At 46.3% G+C, this 14911-nt stretch overlaps 1 protein-coding gene across 11 annotated transcripts in view; it reads left to right on the plus strand.

Annotated features, from left to right (window-relative positions):
* The window catches only part of TENM4 (teneurin transmembrane protein 4), a 759599-nt gene that overhangs the window by 727011 nt on the left and 17677 nt on the right, over window positions 1-14911 (plus strand). For all 11 annotated transcript variants that reach the window (XM_061458042.1, XM_061458041.1, XM_061458044.1 and 8 more), the window contains 3 exons: window positions 1410-1645; window positions 7703-7999; window positions 9184-10798. In XM_061458042.1, the coding sequence (XP_061314026.1) occupies window positions 1410-1645; window positions 7703-7999; window positions 9184-10798 (2148 nt within the window). The remainder of the gene's footprint in view (window positions 1-1409; window positions 1646-7702; window positions 8000-9183; window positions 10799-14911) is intronic.

A 14911-nucleotide genomic window follows, 5' to 3' on the forward strand; every position in this document is an offset into this window, starting at 1 on the left:
CACATCTCCTGCCACTTTCTCAACAAACCAAGCATCTAAGAGTGACAGCCCCTTCTCTCCGTTTGCAGAGCCAAGCATGCAGTGGGTTTGATCCTGCTGGAGTCTATGTTGAAAACCCATCAACTTCAGTACTCAGTGGCATAGCTAAAACACTTGGCTCTACACTATGGGTCACTGCTGTATGTTTATAGTGGCAAAATCCAGTGTCACTGCAGATTGACACTATTACTGCTATGTACAGTGAGTTGTGATCCTGCTGAGATCAGTGTGGCAAGACTCCAGCTGCCTACAACAGGAGCAGGATCAGACTCACTATAAGCAAAGACCAACTGGTTTCAGATTTCCTTTCCTAATGATACCAAACTGTGCTCTTTGCTGATCTATTTTGTCCAGACAAGAGATGATAATACCACTGTGATCACGTTTCCTGCTGTGCTGGGGCAGAGCAAGGAGTGAACAAACCCCAACTTGCTTCAGAATGGAAAAACAATTGACATGAATTTTTAATGGGTGTTTTTATTCACAATTAGGTATTTATGGAAGCCTGGGAGGCAGAAATGGTAATATTTTCCATCTTTTGAGGAGCTTCAGATAAGGCAGTCTTTGTATAATGTGCTTTTAAAGCTGTTCTGCACTGAGCAAGCCTTGTGCTTTCTTACCCTTCTCTCTGCAGAGGGAAATGCCAGCTGGGGATTCAAAGGATGCGCTTTCAGCCTGCCTCATTCCTGAAGGATGTGGAAAGGATAAAGTTCTCCTCTTCCACTCCTGAAGTCCCAAATCCTGGCTACAAATGCTGCTGATCTCTCATGAGCTAGCAGAGGCCAGACGTATGGAGATGTGTGGGAGCTTAGTGCCTCTGCTTTCTTTCTAAACACGAGGGCTTTGGTTGCCTCCTGAAAGCTTTCCCAAGTGAAAGGGGTTTGGCTGTTGTTTGGGGAACTGGTGAGCATTAACTCACTGTGCAATTTCCTGTCACTGGTGAGACAAGGAGGTGGCCCCATTTTTTCATCTCTTGTGGTGGAATTGGGATCTTGAGGATATGAAAGCGTGGAAAGTTTTCATCCAGACTGTGATTTAAAGCGCGCATCCCCCCACCCAGTGGTTTAGCCTAGAGGAAAAGGTTTGAAGCTGTGTCCTTTGCTAGGGTATTACATGGATTTTATATCGGTGCCTTTTTTAACTCGTGCAAGACCTTTCTGCAAAGCTTTGAGGTGCAGAACCTCATCAGAATGAAAGAGATTGTCCGTCACTGATGAAACCAATGTTCTGTTCACTGTGAATGGGACAGGTGAGTGACAGGGTGCATTTGGTGACAGCCATCAGAAATGCTGATGAAGCCTGACTGAGGGGGCTAATGAAAAGCTGAGGCTCTATCACTGGGTTTCAAAAGATCTCTTTTCTGTCTTCAGACCAAGTTCGAAACAGCTACTACATCGGCGCCGATGGCTCTCTCAGACTGATGCTCGCCAACGGCATGGAGGTGGCCCTGCAGACCGAGCCACATCTGCTGGCAGGCACTGTCAACCCCACGGTGGGGAAGAGGAACGTCACCCTGCCCATCGACAACGGCCTCAATCTCGTGGAGTGGAGGCAGAGGAAGGAGCAAGCGAGAGGGCAGGTCACCGTCTTCGGACGTCGGCTGAGGGTGAGTGAGAAGTGTTTTGCATTGCGCTTCCCATCTCAGCAGTTCTCAGTCTCTTGACACAAAGGGTCAGGGATTGTGTTGTCTGCGATAGGGATGAGGCTGCAGAACACAGAACTAGCTGTTCACTATCAGTGACACAACCTTTGTGATTTGAATATACACATCCGTGCTGATGTTCTCTTGGCCGTCACAGGTAGGATTGATGATTTGCCTACAAGTCCTTTGCATCACTGGGATTGTGTGACCTCCCATGTGTGATCACAGGTGTAACCATCATGATAGGCTGTTTAAGCAAGTGAGAGACTATCATAACTACAAAATACTGCATCAATTAGTGCAGGTATTTTCTATCCGTGCTGCTGGCAGTAATAGACCTGAGCACCAAAAGTTTTCTAAGCATATGAGGACAGGCTGAGAGAGCCGGGCTGGGTCAGCCTGGAGAAGAGAAGGCTCCTGAAGGGGAGACCTGAGAGCAGCTCCAGTGCCTGAAGGGGCTGCAGGAAAGCTGGAGAGGGGTTTTGGACAAGGGCCTGTAGGGAAAGGCCAAGGGGAATGGCTTTAACCTGCCCGAGGGGAGACTGAGCTGAGCTCTTAGGCAGAAGCTCTTCCCTGTGAGGGTGCTGAGGCGCTGGCACAGGGTGCCCAGAGAAGCTGTGGCTGCCCCATCCCTGGCAGTGTTCAAGGCCAGGTTGGACACAGGGGCTTGGAGCAAGCTGCTCTAGTGGAAGGGGTCCCTGCCTGTGGCAGGGGTTGGAGCTGGATGAGCTTTAAGGTCCCTTCCAACCCAAACCATTCTGTGATTATGTTTCCAGGGAAGCCTCAGAATAATCTCTAGATTCCTGATGCTTCCTGATCTGTTGAACTTGGGCTCTCAGGGCCGTGCGTTGCAATTGTCATTGCTCCCCTAAGTGAAGTGTTACAAACAGCTACAACCCAATGGCCCTTTCCGTGCTTGAGACTGATGTGTTTTGAAAACCTTGTTCCACACACTGCACCGCAGACTTGTCAGGGCTCTTTAAAGATCTCCCCCTGCTAACTGCTTGGCAAGGCTCGTAACCTGTCCTGTGCACTCACCCTGCACCTTGCTGGTCTCAGTCATGAGCTGGTGAGCGGTTCCTGGGAAGCTGCTCAGCACCTGGCAAATTCAGAGCCTTGGGGAAAGATGCTTAGTGCTGCGCAATGCCACCACTGTAAAAGGATTGCAGCTATTCAGTTGCACTTCAGCTTTGCAGCAAATGTTAATCGTAGAATGGTTAGGGTTAATGCTCTGGTTTCTCGATATATGTTTCCCAGTCCTTGCTCTTCACCTCTCCCTCTTCCCTGCTGCGTGACCCCTGGCATCTTGGTGTGATTTCTCCCACCTCTCCTCACTCACACTTGTCAAGTGTTGCTCTTCACCCTCCCCAGCCCAGCCTCTGCTCTTTTCCCCTTGTTTCAATAGGCTCTATTCTGCTATCAGAAGAAAACTGAAGCTGGTCCTTCAGTGGGAACTGCTCTGTACCTGCAGATCCCTTTGCAATGGTTTGTCTGGGGTATTTTCATTCTATTTTATTATTTCATTTTAAAAACGAATGGAATTTTCAGGCAGGTTTTCTGTTGAAAGGAGTGACCCTGCTGAAATCTGCCACAGCTATTTGGTGTTCAAAGCAGTTTCCATTCACTTAGCCACAGCTCAGCTGCCCATGTCAGTTTTATCTTCCCAAATTCTCACAGTAGATTCAAAAGCAGAATGTGTCTTTGCTTTAATATTGTCCTGCAGTTGCAAACTGCATTGCAAAATGAGTTTTCAGGCTGGTTAATGATGTCCCTATAAATCTGCCAGCATTTATTCACATTTTGAGCCTATCGGGACCCTTCTAGTGAAGCAGAAGAGCATCTTACATGGTTGAAGGACTCAGTTATGGCTCTGTTCAGGGGTTCAAAATAGCTGAGGGTGTACAAGATGTTTTAAGCTGCTTGTCTGTACCTGCATGGCAGCATCTGCACCCCTAAGACATAAACCTGCAAGGTGCTAATTGCCTCCCTGGGGATTGCCTGACGTTTAATGTGTCATGTTCTCCCCTTCCCTCCTCCCAGTAATTGCTGCTTTCCCTGGCAAGGGAGAAGCTGAGGGAAATTAAGTTCAACGTGGTTTTTGTTCATCTGGGGACATGTTATCGTTTTCAGCCATGTGTGAGTAAATCACTGCTTTCCCTCTCCCCTCACCCCCACTGCCCACATGAGACAGCAGCAAAGACATGGTGCTCCATGGGGAAAGAACATACCCAAAAAGGCTGCAGCACCATTCTGTGAAGCCTTTGAGATGAGAACAGGATCTGGCCACTATAGAAAAGGGAGTTCCCTGAAACCAACATTCTTTGTTCTGCCATCGCATGGATCCACATAGAATCATAGAATCATAGAATAGTTAGGGTTGGAAAGGACCTTAAGATCATCCAGTTCCAACCCCCTGCCATGGGCAGGGACACCTCACACTAAACCATGGCACCCAAGGCTCTGTCCAAGCTGGCCTTGAACACTGACAGGGATGGAGCATTACAACCTCCCTGGGCAACCCATTCCAGTGCCTCAGCACCCTCACATAAAGAACTTCTTCCTTATATCCAAACTAAACTTCTCCTGTTTAAGTTTTAACCCATCACCCCTTGTCCTGTCACTCCAGTCCCTAATGAAGAGTCCCTCTCCAGCATCCCTATAGGCTCCCTTCAGACACTGGAAGCTGCTCTGAGGTCTCCACGCAGCTTCTCTTCTCCAGGCTGAACAGCCCCAACTTTCTCAGCCTGTCTCCATACAGGAGCTGCTCCAGCCCCTGATCATCCTCATGACCTCCTCTGGATTTATTCCAGCAGTTCTACACCTTATGAGCTGTGGCCCTTCCTCTCACAGCTGTGGGGTATTCTTATTCTTACATGTTAAAGCAGACCCTTTCTCTTCTATACCACACACCCTATGGAAAGTTGTGATGCTCTGATCCACTGTCCCCAGCAGTGGGACATCTCCATAAACTGGCTGGCTATGAATTCAATCCATCACTGGCCAACAGCAACACAGAGTCCATCTGCAGTGAGTGCATTCAGCTCCAAGGAACAGACTCCTTCCTTTTTAAACAAACTTGATGTTTTTCAATGAAGAAGGACATAAAGTAATCTCTGACAGTGGAGCAAACAGGACAGCCAAAAGAGAGCTGCTGGCTCAGCTCTTTTATTCCCTTAACCATGGAAACTCCTGTTGTAAGTCACTTTGTTTTTCCCAAGACCTTGGCAGCAGGTTAATGGTAGCATCAAGACCAGACACTCCCCAGGACCAGCGTGACCAGGGAGGGATGTGCTGCTACTGCTCCTGGTGTGTTGACTAATGAGAACAGCCCAGCATCACCTCCACAAGGTGTTGAGGTCTGGAGATGCTCACCTCAATGGCTTTAGCAATTCACTGGGGAAATTGCTTTGTAGGCAACCATTTATCACATGGATGTTGTTGGCTCCAGGAGCTCTCATTGCAGAAGTATTGTTTGCCCTCCTCTGCTGAAGGTTGCCAGAGTGTTTGCAAGAGAAAGCTTCCCTTTCTGTGCTCTTGTGCTCCCAGGGAGATCAGGGCATGGTGTTTAATTATCATTTAAGCTAAAGGAGCTCCCTAGGAAACACTGGAGAACTCAGAGATGGTGGTGTGATTATGCTGTTGCTTTCCCAAAGCAAGCTGAGGGATTGAATGAAGTATTATGGAACATGAGTCTGGGGTTAAATTTAGTCTCTCGTATATTATAGAGGGATGTCAAATACACTGTGAACCGGGGATTTAGATTTTCCCTGTCTCAATCCTGTGCTGATCACAAGCCTTGTCAAATGCTCTGAGGGGCAAAAGCTTTTTGCAGGAGCTTTTCAGACCCTGTTCCAGGTTAAGGACTCGGGGATGTATCACCTTATTTAGCTGCTCACCATAACACATGGTTATTGGACTGAAGCCCGCGGCCCTTTCAGTTCTGCTGTGGAAAATTCCCTTCTATTCAAGACATGCCGTTGAACAAGGATGGGTTCCATGTTTGAGAATACAAATCATTAAAAGCTCACAGAAAGGAAGTTTGGTTCCAACTAGTCCTGCAGAAGTCGCTTGCCAGAGCATGGGGAGAGTGGGATGACTTAGGGCACCAGTAATGGGATACAGGGATTTGGACTAAGCTGGAGAGCCATCCGAGGACCTGTTATTTGGTCCTTCCAGCACAGAGAATGGCACTGCTGCTGGCACACAGGTCAGGGGACCACTTTCAGCCTGGACATCAATCCCAACCCTGGAAGAGCTGTCTCCAGCTCTCTTGGCAGAGACCAGGAGCAGAAGAAACTGCAGCTGCTGGGCTGGATCTGCTCTGCAAAGAGGTGGAAGGCAGAGATGCTGTTCCTTCCTGATTTGATTTTTTTGCAAACCATTGCCACTTCTGTTACCCTATTTATGGCAGCAAGAGCCGACTGAGAGAACAAAATGCTCTTAGCTCTATGTGTGCATCTGTACTTAGAGTCTTGATAGCTTTGTAGTTATTTTCCAGCTCGCCTGTTACAGCGGGCTGTTGGCTGATTCCTTCTTCCATCACAAATGTACATTCTATTTTGCACATATTTAATTAGAACATTATCTGTTTTCCACAGCGCTTCTTCCCTTGACTCCTACCTGCCTTTTACCATTGTTCTTCATTAATTGAAAACCACTGTTGCACTTGCCTCCTCTTACATCATCCTTGTAATTACATCATGGGCACTGATTCCCCAGCTCCTGAGGTGCCTTCTTTTGAATTCCAACGTTGTGGTGTCTCTAAGCTTCAGTTAGGGTTGGAAAGGACCCACGCAGCACAAAAGCACTGCAGTGGTCCTGCCTCTCCCTCTCCTGTTCCTCCAGGGCCGAGGAATCCCTTCTTTATTCTACCCCATCCTTTCTCTTGCTGTTTAGCACTCAGATACTCCCTCATCCCTCAAAATATAGTGGGAATTCAATCATACACCCTAAAGCCATGGCCAAGATCAAAGCCAAACCAGGGCTGAGAACAGTGCTCAGGTCAGGAGTGTTGGCTTTATCCAGAGGGGCATAAGGTAGTGTTATAACTTGGTCTGAAGACCCTGCAGCAAGCAGCAAACCCTGGTTTATTGCCTGCAGCTAAAGGGCTGCAAAGGGAGTTTGAAATTTACCCAGGAAGAGTCTCTTTCTAGAGAAGAGGGGTTCAGCAAATGAAAGAGGTTTAAAAGTGGTGGGATGGCAAAACAGCTTTCTTCATTGGCAAGCTTGCACTGGGAATGTGGGGTTTTCATCCTTGCTCAGTGCTTTGCTGCTGTGGCAATGTGCCTTTGTGAATCTCCTTGCACACAAGTTGTATTATCAGGTTCTTTTTCTGTTGCTCTGTGCTACAGTCCCTGAATGAGGATGTATTCCTGCTCCTAGCTTTGAAGTAGATACCTTTGATCTTTGGAAATGCAGAGGCAGTGGAGGTAACAGGAGTGTAATTATGCAACACCGAATAACCCCAGGACAATGAAGCTAAAGCTGCAACTCTCACACAAAACCTCCCGCTCTGTGTAACATCTACAGTGGTCGAAGCCTCCATACTTCATCTCAGGGGAAAGGCTCAACCTCCAGTGCCTGCAGTATATTCTCTGAGTATATAGACTCAGAGAAAAACTCTGATTTCTACTATGTTGACACAACATACATCTTCTTTCTACAAGCATTATTTTTGATGTGCATGGCAGCAAGACTGTATAACCTAGGTTTGAGAAGCAGAGTACTTCGCAAATATTCCTTGCAACAAGTTGTCACTCTGTCTTCTGTAGGGCTGTAATCACACCTGCTGTAGCAGTTCTAAGCCTAGGTTTGGGATATGAGCGATATTCCTTCACCATGGTGATGTTTCAGAATTACCCTGGTTTTCTGCCTCACTCCTCACTGAAGTCAACAGAAGCAATGTAGGATTACAAACGGGTACTCTCCAGTATGGTCTAAAGAGGTATTTGGTGAAGAAAAGGGTGGTCTTTGTAACTTGAACTCTTTCCAGCTTCCTAATTCTCCCTCTTTATCCTGTAGGTTCACAACAGAAACCTGCTGTCCCTCGACTTTGACCGTGTGACAAGGACAGAGAAGATCTATGATGACCACCGCAAGTTCACGCTCCGCATCCTCTATGACCAGGCAGGGAGGCCCAGCCTCTGGTCACCCAGCAGCAGACTGAATGGGGTCAATGTCACCTACTCCCCAGGAGGACATATTGCAGGGATTCAGAGGGGCACAATGTCAGAAAGGATGGAGTATGATCAGTCTGGCAGGATTACATCCAGGATCTTTGCTGATGGCAAATCATGGAGCTACACTTACTTAGAGAAGGTAAGAATCCTCTTATCAATTAGAGATGGTGTATTTGGTGCAAATGGGCTTTACTCCTTTGACTTTAGTAGATCAGTGCTCCTTCACGCCAGCTAATTTATGGTTCTTATGGTCCTATGCTCTAAGGTGCACATATTGACTTTGATGCCAGACCACCAAAGAGCAGTTGAAAACAGCCTGAGAACTTTCTTCCCAGCCACACTGAGCTCTTGTCTTAATGCTGTGAAGCTTTGGCATTTGAATTTTTAAGCACGACATTCCTTTGTTGAGTCAGCTGCAATATAAAATATCTCCAGCTGAAGTCACAGGAGTGAACAGTAGGAATTTCCAATAGGATTTTCCATGTGAAAACAACCCGTACACTCTGACGTGTAGCCTTCTTCTAGGGGCCCATTCCTGCTTCGTAGGAAATACGTGTAATTAAGTCTGAGGCATGAATCCAGTCAGATTACTGTAGCACACTGCAGCATTGTGTGTAGTCTGCATTCTGTAGGTTGGCATGGGACTTAAATCCTTCTGGGCATTACCATTCATCATTACACTGCCCAGTGTTCTATAGATCCATACGTGGCATACCTGGGGCTGGAATGTTCTATTCCTGAGTTTTGCGTAGAGCCTATGCCTACAACAGTTTAAGGAAGGACTTACTTTTAAAAGTAACTTTTAAAAAGCAGAAAATATTGACTTGCTCTTTGTATTATACAATCCATGTGGATTGTTTGTTATATGCAAAAAGAATCCCAGAACAGGAAATAAGCAGGCAGGCAGAAGTTTGGAGTAAGAGAGTAATAGACGATATGGAGACACAGTGAATTAATTAGGCATTGGAAGGTGTCAGGGGATGCTTTTTCAAGCACTGTTTAAGTAGCTCTACCAATTTTATTCATTTAGTGTGGAAAAGCTATTGGCACGAGGAATTTGGGAATTAGCTGCAGGGTATTGATTGAAACAGCTGAGCATTCTGAACTTAGACCTTCCTCTGTGCATTTTTTATGTGACCCACTCCTACTTGGGGACCCTCGATGTGCTGGGCACACCTCTCACCATTTAACCCTGTGGGTGCAGAGATTTATGTCACTCGCCCTACTCTTTGGATTGGAGAACTTTGCATGCTTTGTAAGAGTTTAGTAGCATTTTGACTGCAAACCAGGAAGATAACCTATGCTTTTCTCCCTCCCATCCAGTCCATGGTGCTGCTCCTTCACAGCCAGAGGCAGTATATCTTTGAGTTCGATAAGAACGACCGGTTGTCATCGGTGACCATGCCCAACGTTGCTCGCCAGACTTTAGAAACCATTCGTTCCATTGGTTACTACAGGAACATCTACAGGCCACCAGAAGGCAACGCCTCGGTCATTCAGGATTTCACAGAGGATGAGCAGCTCCTCCACACGTTGTACTTGGGCACGGGGAGACGGGTCATCTACAAGTACGGCAAGTTGTCCAAGTTAGCCGAGATGCTCTACGACACCACCAAGATCAGTTTCACTTACGATGAAACTGCTGGCATGCTGAAGACCATAAACTTGCAGAACGAAGGGTTCACCTGTACAATCAGATACAGGCAGATAGGACCCCTCATCGATCGGCAGATCTTCCGCTTCACTGAGGAAGGCATGGTGAATGCACGCTTTGACTACAACTATGACAACAGCTTTCGGGTGACCAGCATGCAAGCAGTCATCAACGAGACACCTTTACCCATTGATCTCTACAGGTATGATGATGTGTCAGGCAAAACTGAGCAGTTTGGTAAATTTGGAGTCATCTACTACGATATCAACCAGATTATTACCACTGCTGTCATGACTCACACTAAACATTTTGATGCCTATGGCAGGATGAAGGAGGTCCAGTACGAGATATTCCGGTCTCTCATGTACTGGATGACTGTGCAGTATGACAACATGGGGAGAGTGGTTAAGAAAGAGCTGAAGGTTGGGCCTTATGCCAACACAACAAGGTACTCATACGAATACGATGCTGATGGCCAGTTGCAGACAGTGTCTATCAATGACAAACCCCTCTGGCGTTACAGCTATGACCTAAATGGAAACCTCCATTTGTTGAGTCCAGGGAATAGTGCCCGGCTTACACCGCTCAGGTACGACCTCAGGGATAGGATTACTAGACTTGGGGATGTGCAGTACAAAATGGATGAAGACGGCTTCCTGAAGCAAAGGGGCAATGACGTTTTTGAGTACAATTCAGCTGGCCTGCTCATCAAAGCCTACAATAAAGCCAGTGGATGGAGTGTGAAATACCGCTACGATGGCCTAGGAAGGAGAGTGTCTAGTAAAACCAGCCATGGCCATCACTTGCAGTTCTTCTACGCAGACCTGACCAACCCAACCAAGGTCACCCACTTATACAACCACTCGAGCTCCGAGATCACCTCCCTCTACTATGACCTCCAAGGCCACCTCTTTGCAATGGAGCTCAGCAGCGGTGATGAATTCTACATAGCTTGTGATAACATTGGCACTCCTTTGGCTGTCTTCAGTGGGACTGGCTTAATGATTAAGCAGATACTGTACACAGCATATGGGGAGATCTATATGGACACCAATCCCAACTTCCAGATCATCATTGGCTACCATGGAGGGCTGTATGACCCACTCACAAAGCTTATCCACATGGGACGGAGAGACTATGATGTGCTAGCGGGTCGCTGGACAAGTCCAGACCATGATATGTGGAAGCATCTGAGTAGCAATAACATAATGCCTTTCAACCTGTATATGTTCAAAAACAACAATCCCATTAGCAACTCTCAGGACATCAAATGCTACATGACAGGTAAGACATTTAAATTCATTAATGTCTTCTAGAGCTTGCCATGGTTTAAACCCTGCCAGCAGCTAAGCCCTACAGTGCTGCTTCCTCAGTCCCCTCAGTGGGATGGGGGAGAGAACTGAAAAAGTAAAAATGAGAAAACTCATGGGTTGGGATAAAGACAGTTTAATAAGCAAAGCAAGAGCCACATAAGCAACTCCTTGTGCCCACCCCAACCCACGCACTGGTGGAGCAAAAAGGCCTTGACTTTGTATAAGAACTGCTCAGCAATAGTGAAAACATCCCTGTGTGCTCAACCCCGTTCCAGCACAAACCCAAAACATAGCCCCATACTAGCTACCATGAAGAAAATTAACTCTATCCTGGCCAAAACCAACACAACAGGTTTCTTCCCTCTTAGTATCCTGGTCACCATGAGGTTTTCCAATGTTTAATATAATGGGCGCAAGCTTTTCTTTGCCAGTTGATGCCTATGTCCAGAGTATCTTTAATTCATTAGCATAGATGGAGATGGTAATTCCCAAACTTGTTTCCTTTCCTTTTGTTTGGTGTTCTCTTTATTTTGCTTCCAGATTTTCACCCCCTCAGATATCCCAAGTTTAGCTACCAGTTAATGTGCTGATAACCTTTCACTTTGTAGAGGGGCAGCTCTGTTTGCACAGTTTTGGCTAGAGATCTATTTGTAACTAAACAAATGACATGCAGATTTGTTTTAGCAGAATGACAACAGCAATTTAAACCTTTTATTACAGTCAGCCTACACTAACCATGTAGTTAATCATAGTTAATCTGCCCCACAGATTTAACAGTTTCTACTAAAAGTCAATAAATGCAGGTGGGTTAGACTCAAAAGCCACGTTTAGGCCATACCTACCCCACAGCTTGACGTAAGTTCTGAACTGCTTCCTCAGGACTTTGTTAAATGGCAATAACATGAGTTCTATGTGTGGGGGTTTTATACAGAAAATCATTCTGTGGGTTAAATGTCCTTCGTATATTCATAGCATCCTAGAATGGTAATATCATTTAGGTTGGAAAAGACTACTAAAATCATTGAGTCCAACCATTAACCCAGCACTGCCAAGGCCACCACTAAACCATGTCCCTGAGTGCCATATCTACATGATTTTTGAGTACTTCCAGGAATGGTGACTCCACCACTTCCCTGGGCAGCCTGTTCCTGTTCCTGCTTGACAACCCTGTCTAATCTCCAGTCTAAACATGCCCTGGTGCAGCTTGAGGCCATTTACTCTTGTCTTACTGCCTGTTACATGGGAGAAGAGACCAACCCCCACCTCACTGTAACCTCCTTTCAGGTAATTGTAGAGGGTGATAAGGTCTCCCCTAAACCTCCTTTTTTCCAGGTTAAATAACCCCAGTTCCCTCTTCACAGGACTTGTGCCCCAGACCCTTCACAAGATACATTGCTCTTCTTTGGATATGCTACTTGTGAGAGAGCCTCAGCACCCTCAAAGTAAAGAACTTCTTCCTTAAATACAGTCTAAACTTCCCCTGTTTCAGTTTGAACCCATCACCCCTTCTCCTGTCACTACAGTCCCTAATGAAGAGTCCCCCCCCAGCATCCCTATAGCCCCCCTTCATACAGTTAAAGGCTGCTCTGAGGTCTCCACGCAGCTTCTCTTCTCCAGGCTGAACAGCCCCAACTTCCTCACCCTGTCTTCATACAGGAGCTGCTCCAGCCCCTGATCATCCTCGTGGCCTCCTCTGGACTTGTTCCAACAGTTCCATGTCCTTTTTATGTTGAGGACACCAGAACTGCACACAATACTCCCAAGTGGGGTCTCATAAGAACATGGTAGAGGGGCAGGATCACCTCCTTCGACCTGCTGGTCACACTCCTTTTGATGCAGCCCAGGATACATCTATCACAGCCTCCCCGTATGCAACAATATTTGTGTTCCCCTAAGTTGTGAGATTGGATCAATAGCAAAAAAAAAAAGCTAAGATGTTATAGGATATAAATCCTGGGTTGCTCTGTTCCACTTGGTTTTCCAGCCATTAGGATTTGTGCTTCCAGGTTCTTCTGCAATAATCATAAGGATTAGATTGTTTTGGGTTTTTTTTAATGAAAAGCTGTTTTCTCCAGAGCTGAGAAGTTGATGCCATGAGGGAAGTGAAGTATGCCAAAAGATGCAGACAAAGATCCTGTGTGATGGCCTCACTCTGATAATTAAGGCTGTCAGGGAATATACTTTGAGATAACTTCTATCAGAAAATGCTTATTTGTCAAAACTGGATTTGTTAATGGGAGGGGGTTGAGCTTGAGCGATTTCTCAGCAGAAATGCTGTAAACAGCTCTCAGAATTGCCTCAATGACAAATTCCAGCATAGCCTAAAAGAAAACTTCCCTCTTGTTTTTCAACCTTTGCAAGTTACGTGTAAACTAATGATTGAAAAGTGGAAAGGAAAAATTAAGGAGTCAAAACCAAAATGGAAGATCAGTATTTGCAGTTGTTGCCTTAAGCTTGTCTATCATAGAATCATAGAATGGTTTGGGTTGGAAAGGACCTTAAGAGTATCCAGTTCCAACCCCCTGCCATGGGCAAGGACATCTCACACCAGACCATGTTGCCCAAGGCTCTGTCCAACCTGGCCTTGAACACTGCCAGGGATGGAGCATTCACATCTTCTCTGGGCACCCTGTGCCAGCGCCTCAGCACCCTCACAGAGAAAAACTTCTTCCTTATCTCCAACCTAAACTTCCCCTGTTTAAGTTTTAACCCATCTCCCCTTGTCCTATCACTTCAGTCCCTGATAAAAAGTCCCTCCCCAGCATCCTTGTAGCCCCCTTCAGACACTGGAAGCTGCTCTGAGGTCTCCACGCAGCTTCTCTTCTCCAGGCTGAACAGCCCCAACTTTCTCAGCCTGTCTCCATACAGGAGCTGCTCCAGCCCCTGATCATCCTCGTGGCCTCCTCTGGACTTGCTCCAAGAGCTCCATGTCCTTCTTACGTTGAGGACACCAGAACTAGTTGTTAACAGTTCCTTCAGGATGTATTAGCAGAGTTTTGTTTTCCTGCTCAAGTTAAGACAAGAGGAAATTTCCAGGCCTGTCTTGGTGCAGGTGAGCAGGTTCCCACCCAGCTCTGATGATGAAATCAAGATGTTTAAACCCAATACTTTGATATTGTATATGCACTGAATAATTTTTCCATGGTCTTAAAAGTTCCATTTTCTTTCTTTCAAGAGTACAGAGATCAAATGCCCTTTTTAAGTCTCTCCACTCCCAGTGCATGGAAGAAGCAGGTGACCAGATGGGATGAGTGCCGTGATGCAAAGCTGCTGCTCTGGCATTTCTTCCTGCTGAAGCTTTCAGGCAACTCATGGGCAGGACCTGTGACGAGAGTGGCCTTGTCATCACAACCAAATGTGCCCAGGGAACCACTTTCTGACCCTACATCCCCATCCTGATCCTTATGTCCTTATGGGAGCTCAGCACCCAGGACAAAGGCAAACAGCACATGCTGTGTTCTCCAGTGATGAGGTTTCTGAGCTCATAGGTACAAATTGAAGACACATGTAGAGGGGACAACAGAGAAGCAGGTATTTATGTTTTGAGAGGCCCATTGTTAAACATTAGTGTTTTAGTGATTGTACACTTCATGGCACAGAGCTTTGCTGCCAGCTTCAGCAATCCTGATGGATTGAACTGACATTTCCATTACATGTGTCTGCATTAAGCACTCTTTTTTCTTTGCCCTCAAATGAATTTGCTGCGAAATGTGTTGGCAGGGTTACTGTAGCTGAAGAAAAAAGCCCCTCAGTGATGTGAAATGCACTTTTCTGTCAAAAAACTTGTCACTGCCTCTTGGCAAATTAATATTTTCCCCTCTGGTTTCTCAGCTCCACACCTTCCTCCCATGTTTTGGGATAGCTTCTTTTTCTGTGTGTGTGTTCCGGGGAGTCCAACACTTCTTCCCAAAAAGAACAAACTCCTGTTTGCAAATGTTTTGAAAGTCAGTTTGGTATCAAAAGAAAGAAGGCTTGTCTTGAATCTTTCAGACACATTACATGGGTTTTGGCTGTTCAGCATCACTGCTGTGTGGTCTTTTTAACAGCTGTGAAGTGCTTGGGAAATGGTTCCTGCACCAACGCC

Source organism: Pezoporus flaviventris, unplaced genomic scaffold (assembly GCF_033815535.1).
Source record: "Pezoporus flaviventris isolate CSIRO_AGI_PZ_B2104156 unplaced genomic scaffold, CSIRO_AGI_Pfla_v1 ptg000025l, whole genome shotgun sequence".
Classification (NCBI taxonomy): Eukaryota; Metazoa; Chordata; class Aves; order Psittaciformes; family Psittacidae; genus Pezoporus; species Pezoporus flaviventris.